Below are 9,616 nucleotides of genomic sequence, written 5' to 3' on the forward strand. Positions count from 1 at the left end.
CTTTACCTGCCGTGGGAGGGGGGCGGCTTTACCTGCCGGAAGTTGGAAGTTCTGTACCCTCCCCACCCACCTCACCACCACCGCCCCACTGAATTACAAATCGCCGATTATCGACGGCAAGGCGGGGACTGAAAGGATGGAGGGCGGGGTTACTAAAACGACTATATTGCGCCATTCTATTGCAATTACTCTGTGTTATTTGGTTTGAATCAAATTGTCACTGTTTCCCTTAGAAGTAACTGACACTAGTTAGTATGAGGTCAAACATTTGGGATTTGCGTACGGTACGGTTAAAAAAGGCATGCTCGTAGGTAACACATCGACTCATCACCAGTGACTATATTAGATTATAGCAGCACAGCTTTCAGGCAGTGTGGACCATAGCACCACTCAACAAATAGACTTTAAAGCTTTTACTTCCTCCCATCACCTTTTTCACAATCGCATTATCTACAGTAGAGCTACGCATTTAGATAAGATGGCCGCTTGTTGATGATCAATTAGTCTCATTCTTGTCAACCTCAATCCACCCTATCGCGCCTCGTTCCAGATATAGTAGTTACTGTTTTGAAACACACCCGGGTTATTATGAGCAGCTCGAAACTCCATATATTATGCATTTTCATGTCCAACCAGCGCACCCAACATATAGAATTATCGTCTTTTGGATCAGAAAATTTGCGAAGGAGAATGTCAGGCATTGTCCAATAGCCAAATAATCAGAATTCCAAATATATAACACATAAACCAATTAATGTTACACACGATTGACATGGAAAATCATCTTCCGGAAGCGATTGTCTTTATAGAATTATTACAAAGATGACATCATCACAATTGACCCGTCTTAAATGTCTTGTGAACAGGAAGACAGTCTTTTTAGCGCCGTGCTTCCAACTGCAGAGACACTGTAGAGTATATTTAGAACTACGTCATCAGCAATTGTAAAGGTCCCCATTGGTGATGCAAGTCACAAGTCGAGTGTTTTTGATCCCGCTTGTAGACTACAGAAGTACAAAGAGACGCCGCCGAGACCTGCAGCCAATGAAATATTCATAACCTGGAACAGTCCACGCTAGACGTAGGGTGTTCAGTCACGTGACTTAAGGGAGCTGGACGGATAATCAACAAAATTCCAATATGCAAGATAGTAGCCATAGGTACTATCAGTGAAACTTTTTTTTATATTTCACTCCATGCCATATGTATGGAAGAAATATTGTTTTTCCTCGTGTTTCTCATTCGTGTTGGGTCAAATTTGGTATGGAAGTAGAGTGGGCAAATACCTCCTTTTTTTCCATTTTATTGAACTGGTTTTTAGAATTGCTTTGTTTGTTTGTTTGTTTGTTTTTCCAGTTCTAGACAAACAATATATGCTTTGGGCTAAGGAGTCCAAAATGATATGACTTTTTCCAAAGGTGTGCCTTAGATATATACCAACAGAAATTCATTAACACTTTTTGCATACACCTCTTTAATAAGACAAGGTTTCACAAAAAATGTAAAACATATTCTATGGAAAAATACCTGCACTTAGTTGATTTTAACTTTCGCTCCGCAATAAGCAAAATCCGAATTAGTGCACACCCTCTCTAAACAGAGAGAGGGCGGTATAAGAAGTTCCAAGTGTATGAAAGAATTTGCAAACATTGTGCGTTGAATATGGTGGAAGACAAACCGCATTTTATCTCAAATCATACTTTCTACAGCAATGAACGAAATGAACTCCTTGACACCGACCACAAATTCCATCCTAACTTTCAGACATATACAAATCCTCTTCACATCTGAAAACCCAGAAATAACAGAAAAAATGGAATCTTTTGTCTTTCTCTGTCGTCAAACCCAGTAGTTTTAAGGAGTTAACATTAGTTCTGTGTGTATTATTTGCATCTTCTTATACCAAACGTCTCTCATACACGTGCAATTAGCTCGAGGTCATGAATTTGCAATAAAACAATCAATATTGTACATTTGTGACTTTTTGGGTGTTTTCAGAGCAAAATGAACTGTAACCAGTGTGTGACCATAATTGGTGTGTTTGACTATTTTTGCATAGCCTGATAGACAAGTTCCCAGGTGGTGGTATTTCTTGCTGATTGGCTGTTGAGATAATTGGATTAAGCAGCTACAAGGTGGCATGGATAGGTGATCTCCACAAAACAGTTACAGGGTGGCGTGGGCAGGTAATCTTCTATCACACACATGGTGGCTTGGATATGTCATTTTAAGCAGATACAGGTGGCGTGGATAGGCAATCCAAAAGCAGTAAATGGGGATTTGTTAGCAAAACGCACTAAATGGGGATTTTGTGAACACCTGAGGGCCATTTTCAGACAAACAGTACATGATTTGGTAATATGGATACCTGATCCCTTATATTAACCCAAATGACATGAAATTTGTTATGGGATACCTTAGACACATGCTCATAGAACTTTATGCACACTTTTGGCATATGCCACTTAAATTGTGTGACATTTTGAGACAAAGATGTACATTGTTTCCTCCTTTGCCCTAATATTACAAATTACCTGAAACGTGATATGGGGGTGCCTTGGACGCATGTCCGTACAATCTTACGCTTTTGGCGTACAGTACTATACTCACATTGGAGATATGCCCAAAGACTTTCATTAAGATCTTTTTTCATACTCTGCATTCAATCTATATAGTTAAGGACTTAATTTTAGACCAAAAGTGTATATTTTGGGTTCCTGCATCGTAACATGCCCTGGAAGCTGATGTTGCGGTAACTTGGTAGAGTCCACTTTAAACAAAGAAAAGTTTGGAAGAGTCTATTCTTGCAGGGGGCTCAAAACAAAAAATTACATTACATTCGGAATGGGGTGATATTGTTAGAAAAGGTAACTTTATTTGGGATTGTCCATTTCAACATTATGTTGATATGGAACAGTTCATGTTGGACTGCGGAGGGAGATGGAGTGAAATATGCTGTGTTTGCTCCCGAACCAATGTCGGCCTTTCTAGGTCTTTATCTGTTTCACACATAAATGAGGTGTAAAGTAAACGTGCATACTGGGGCCCGGGGTGGAATAATAAGAATAAAAACTTTATTGCAAATCAAAACAAAGCAAAGCTCTAGAATACAATGTATGTAGGAGTATTTGACACATAATCAAGACTAACGTCGGATTTTATTATTCTGAGATTCTCTGTGTAATATTTTGAGTTTGGATAAACGTCAACTCATTACGTAAGGACATGTTCTTTGGAAAAAATGACCCCTCATTGGTTGAAAAAACAGCTTTGAAAATGGAACAAAATATTTGATTCTATGAAAGTAGCTGTGTTGGGTAATTATCTATCGCAGCTACGTTCTACAACATACGTTATAGAACCTATACATACTTACATAACATGTTTCCAACTCAGACGGATCATCGCAATTACAGGATCATCAATACTTTAACATCTGGCTAAATGTCATTCACTGTCACATAATTCTAGAAATGGTCATTTAGGAACACTGCTGCTGTCATATTGGTGTCGGTGAATATCTGCCATATCGATATACCACCTCAGGAGAAGGTGTATGAATTGCCCCATCTTAGCCGGATGTTGGCAAAGATATAAAAGAAACTCATTCAGATTTGCAAATTGGTTGCATTTCATACAAAATATACAGAGCCGTTTTAACGTGCTGTATGTCACAGTCGCACACACCCTCCTTATTTCATTCTCCCTTTCATGGGACCTACAATCCCTGTTCCCGTGTGGTGCCCATTGTCCTGTCCGGCGGCTCAGCGCTTGTCCTGCCGAAACATCCCCGTACATCTCCCGGGGCTGGAAGCAATAATTATCGTACAAGAATGGAGATTCCTCGACGCACAAACCAACGGACTATCAAGTTACAAGGCCGCTTGCTACGTAAATTAAATTCTGACTGCTTCATCTACTTCCTGGAGAGATAATAGGGTAATATTGACATGATTGGCCAATCACGAGCGGGGTTAGTCCGTAACGCTGCTAGAAAAATGCTCATTGCGATTGTGGACAGGAGGGGAATATTTCCCGTCAAGACAGAGAAAATCTCAGATTCAAAATTGTGTCTAATGTTGACCTTTCGAATTGCTCGTTGTAGCAGCAGTCTGATTCCTGCTACTTGATAATATGCCGATGCGGGTCCTTCAATAATTCACAATGTATTGAAATCCTGCTAATTTGTGTTTCATTCGGTAGATCACGTGACCAGAGTGAATTAATTTGATTTGCTCCCTCCGCAAACTGCGAGGCCCTGCAAGGGGAATGTCCGATAAACGGATGGAACGTTTACTGCAAAAATTCTTGCGCGATGGAGCGGTGGGCCGGTATTCTTCCGCGCAAATTTGGGGCTCTATGTCGTCAGACTATTCCCTTTTAAGGTGCTGGCCTGAGTAGCACCTATGTAGGGGAAGATCAAATAATTTTACTGATTCCTCTTGTATCGATTTTTGTTGTTTGAAGGCGGCACCAGTCCTCATTGTGCATGCAGCCCTTCTCTACTTTATTTGGTTAACGCGCAGCTAAGCAAGAACCGGAGTGACGTTTGCGCGGGCCGCAGGTTCAGGACATTAACATTCGCATAACCATAAAAATTTTTCGGGGGCTGCACGGAAACAATTCATGGCATCAGTCTATCCTGACTCTTTTCACCAAGAGAGGCCTAGAAACAACAGAAGACAGAAACAGAATCTCCTCAAACAACGTAGCGGAGGCAGCGTCGCAATCACTGAAATTTGGACCATCGAAATGGCCAGCGCCGTCATCAAGCCGGGGAAGACCGTCCATTTTGGAAGGGAGGTTGGATGTACACAACGTGGTTTGGTAGGACACTGACGGTACTCGCTGTTGTTCTGTCCACCTGAGATCGTCTTCACCAAAGGTGTGTGAATTTGGGATTAGTAATCAGCTAATGGTGTACACATGGAACTTATCAGCGCTGCAGATCACTCTATAATTTGATGCCTTGAGACATGATGTCAGTACTGGCATGCATTTCCCATCGTCCATAGGCGCCATTACGGGTAATTTGGCATGTAGGCAGCTGGATCGATATCACCGGATTGAACAATTTAACATGGAAATGCCGCCATACTGAGAGAGGGGCCGTTTTCGCAGGAATTTTTACCACCGCGTTCCGTGGTTACCCCTTCCCCCCTCCCTTAACAACATGCCGGACAAGGTGGTGGACCTGGGCGGCATTTGGAAGGCCTTGTCTCCGCAGACTCTCAAGGATATAGAGGCGCGGATCAAAGAGGAGGAGAAAAGGAAGAAGGAACGTCAGGAAGCGGGGGAGGAGGAGGAGGATGAAGAAGTGGAAGAAATTCAACCCAACAAAAAACTGGAGGCTGGACAAGCCCTTCCCGACAAATATGGGGAAGTTCCTATTGAACTGGTGGGAAGACCTATAGAAGAAATCGACGATTATTACAAGACCAAATGGGTAAGTGTTGAACTATCCACACACATAGCCGAGAGTGCGGCTGGGTTGTGAGGACCCCTGATTTCTCATTTTGCTGCGGCAGGAGATGCCATAAAGGTTGTAATGCCTAACATCATGGGTAGGGGGCGTAGGTACAGTTTAGGGTACATCCACTATAACCTATCCATTTCAATATTTCGTCATTAAACGATTCCTTTGAACATTTCGTCTATACGGTATTCTTAAATTCGTATGGAAGAATTTGGATCAAATACTATCCATACTTGACTTTCCATGACCCTAACTTTGATGCCCCCCCCCCATCACAGCCTTCACCTACTCAGCATGCGCGGCGCAAGCTGGATCAATCGGCTTCATGTTCGATACGCTTGACAAATAAAATACACGCCCAGGGACCAAAATACGGCCTGAGATATTCCACTATTCATATATTGTAACGTTAACTTTGGGAACAAAGATTCCGTACTAGTTTTGAGGCATAGCATCTCTAACGCTTCACATGACACATCTAGCATACCAATGTGCAGGTGCATCTTAGACCGAACAGGGCAGGTTATGCCATCCTTAGTCGTTTTAGTGGCCATGCTAATGTTAGCAGTTTCGGACAATAATTCACGAATACCTCAATAGATTCGTTCTTCCATATTTCTTTAAAGTCAACACCTAGCACTCATGACTGATGACTGATAATCAAGCATTGATGAAGGATGTAGAGCAGTGTCACACAATGGAACTTCACAGCTGAAAATGCTTTTTACCATCAAGCATGTCGGTGTCGGCGTGTAGAATATATGTCAGTGTTTATTCCAATTCTAATGACGGGATATCTTAATCCTAGATCACCACATTCATAGTTCATACGCCGTTCCCTTCTATGAATATTAAGTTTTAAAAACTCATATCTAGTTCGAGTATGTCACAGTAGTGTGAACATGTAAGGTGCGAGAACAACAGTATTCACATACAAGTCTACAAATTTGTTTGTTAAGAAAATGCGAGGATATGTTAGCTTCAGTTCAGTATTGCTTGTCGTTCTGGCCCCTCCCAATTTCAACTCCCTCGAGACGATTTATGTTTAAAACGTTGCACTATCGGGTTGCAAATTTCCCGCTCCTATTCCGATGTGATGAACCTAAGATACAATAGTTGGTATGTTTTTCGATAGCGAGATATTCCCTGACTTTTGACACATTTTGGAACAGGACGTGTAATGCAGAGACACAAGCTGCATTGCATTAAAATGTGGCTTTATTCAAATATCAACCCGAAATCGACCCGAGTTCTACATTTTCCATTCCCCAAACCATTATCGACTGCGGCTGGGGACTTGTCTCATCCATCATCGTACTGGCGCATTGAGCGGGCCCCTCCCAACCCTGCCGATCCCTCCGCGCTGTGCTCAGGCTCTCAAATAAACCCACGATCGAACTCTGCTCTCTCTAGAATGTCAAGTCATCATGCAGCGTCCTAGAGAAATATATATAAAACACTCAATTATCATGTCGCAACAACTTGTCGAATAAAAACTACCCGCTAATGACTTCCTGGTAGTTCTAAACTCCTGGGATTTCTCTGTGAAATTTGATCCCAGATGCGGCCATGTTGGTGCGAACTGTCGGGCCTGGCGGAACAGTCCTGTACCCGTTGTTAATTCAATAGACATGCACTCGCTCACTGCCTGATACAGACATCGGACATACTCATCTTATTAGAGAAATTCTAATACAGGTCTCAACCTTCAGTATCAAGTAGTACAGCAGATACAAGTAAGAATAAAGTGAAATAAAGTCAAGACTTAGCCTTTGGCTATAATAATTCTGTAATATGTAATTCTCAAAAGACTCAAATTCACTTTTTGGATACATGATAGACAGATGGCACTTAAAGGGGCATCTTACCAGTTTTCTGGGTGATACAAGACACTTTAGCAAGTTACAAGCTTCGTGTCACGAAGAAGAAGAAAATTGGTTTCAATTTGTCTGCAATAGATGTCAACTTAAGTAGACATAACGAAAAACTGTTTTCGTTATTTCACATAATTTCGACGAGGGGGTGTGATAGTATGTTCGCCGCCATTTCTCATGGCACATTTTCCTTAGTCTCCACCAGACTTCTTTTGCGGGGTGAATAAATCGTAGAAATCGGCCTAAAAAGGGAAATGGAGCTTCTCTGGCCGGCTACCTTCTCTGGCCAATCAATACCCTTTTTAGGCCGATGTCTACGATTTATTCACCCCGCAAAAGAAGTCTGGTGGAGACTACATTTTCCTGACAATTTACAAATAAAGGTAAAAACCACAGGTTTAGAAGGGTTTAACTGGGCCAAAGAAACCAGAAGATCACGAACAATGAAAACAATACAACGCTTTATTCCTGTACCCATGTAAAAACCTTGTTTCTCCTGCCTACTTTTTTTGGTTATAACGTTAGTCGAATTAAAAACGGGAAAATACATAACGCTCACTGCCCCACGAAGGTAGGGTAAAACAATCGTCACGGCTGCGACTTCTTCATCTTTCTCTTATTTACCAGAAAAATTATGAAAGAGCAGTCGAGGTAAAAGAGTGTTCGTATGTTCTGAGAGTTTCAAGCCACATCTTTTGCAGGGAAGACGATTCAGCATTGCTTGAAATTAGTCCAGGTCAGTACATGTACCCTGACGTATCACAGATACACATCATACCTAGAAGGACATGAGACAGTATAAACTAGTGACTGATTGTCAGATGGAACACATGAAAACGTTTTCTCTTTTCTCCAGATCCATGCATCTGTCGGCCTCATTCCATCGCAATATTCCCAGCCCCCCTAACCCGCACATGCGTACGCGTTCTGCCTTTGTCAATTACTCTTCTATTCAAAATCGATTTCGGGGCCGCCTCTGCTATAGAGGTGTTTCTCCTCGCCGCAGTGTGTGGGGATTCTACACAGCGTTTGAGAGCTTTCTTTTCAAATTTTTTGCACTACTCTTTCCGTCCTTTCATTTTCACCTCATAAAGGTTAACAAGACACGTTTGAAACTGAAGTATTAATGGAGTATAAATACGTTTGAAAACATGGATATGTAATGCTGTGTGCGATGGAGGAATATATTACCTCCGTCTGAACCTGTTCTATCTGCATCAATTATTCTCCACCCCGCCCGATCCACACACGGATCCTCCTACAGCAAAGCGGTACCATTTTTACTGCATCTAAGAACAGATCCTCCCTGCTATTCTGGTTAATGGATCAGGGTTAATTTGTCTTTGTCACGAAATGCAGAATAATCACTAATGCATGCGCATTTGATGACATACTCAAATGGGCAGTTGCCGCGCCACAGCGCAGCCCTGCGCCTCTCCCCTGGGAATGAAGACAAATTTCTCGTTTTATCCGGATGTAGGATACCTTTTCTTAATTTTAAGCAAGGTTATGTAAAAGACTGTCACATACACCCCGATATTCCACACAGCAACCGTTGGTTTGTTGAGTCGATAAAACATGGAACTGTAGCAGAGTTCTTGACGCCCCTCCCCAAAGTACCAGAAAACTGAACGGATGGGTGTAACTAGTTAAGCTTTAACATCGGTATATGTCATATAAGGCACTACTTAACATAAGCATGGGATAGTTCAATACAGAGTTGCTTTGAGAGAAACGCCGAAGAAAACGGTTCGAGAATATGTAACGACTTCCCTGCACCGCGGACATCCCGGGCCGCATATATCACACGCTCAGTCCCATCTCTTTCGATGAGAGAAATCTTACTGGAAAAATCCAGACTTCAACAACGTTTTAATTCCCAATCAACAAGCTACGGACGTGTTGTTTACTCTTTTTACCTTTTGTCTTGTTTAAATCCTAACGATAGATACATTTTATTAACTTCCCGCCCCCTCCCAAATTACAGAATGCCCCCCTCCCCATGCTATCTTAAAATGGCTGCATTTTAAATTCGTTATTATCAGAGAATGTGCTATTACTGGCGTAAGGGTCTAATATAAAATGATATCCTTTATTCAACCGAGTGTTTGTTATGAGCGCATTAGACTCAAGACAAAAGTATTTTTGATACATTCACAAAATGGTGGACTGAGGTAGAAACAAGGACAGGCGGGTTTCATCCGTTTATATTCAATACACTTATTTTTTACACACACACACACGCACACACACACACATATATATA

General features: G+C 41.8%; 1 protein-coding gene across 5 annotated transcripts in view; it reads left to right on the forward strand.

Annotated features, from left to right (window-relative positions):
- The first annotated feature begins 4,277 nt into the window (after positions 1–4,277).
- The window catches only part of LOC109467626 (sodium channel protein type 4 subunit alpha B-like), an 86,780-nt gene continuing 81,441 nt past the window's right edge, over positions 4,278–9,616 (forward strand). For all 5 annotated transcript variants that reach the window (XM_019765643.1, XM_019765642.1, XM_019765646.1 and 2 more), the window contains exon 1: positions 4,278–5,446. In XM_019765643.1, the coding sequence (XP_019621202.1) occupies positions 5,174–5,446 (273 nt within the window). In that variant the 5' untranslated portion in view covers positions 4,278–5,173. The remainder of the gene's footprint in view (positions 5,447–9,616) is intronic.

The sequence above is a fragment of the Branchiostoma belcheri genome, unplaced genomic scaffold, assembly GCF_001625305.1.
Source record: "Branchiostoma belcheri isolate BF01 breed outbred unplaced genomic scaffold, Haploidv18h27 scaffold185, whole genome shotgun sequence".
NCBI lineage: Eukaryota > Metazoa > Chordata > Leptocardii > Amphioxiformes > Branchiostomatidae > Branchiostoma > Branchiostoma belcheri.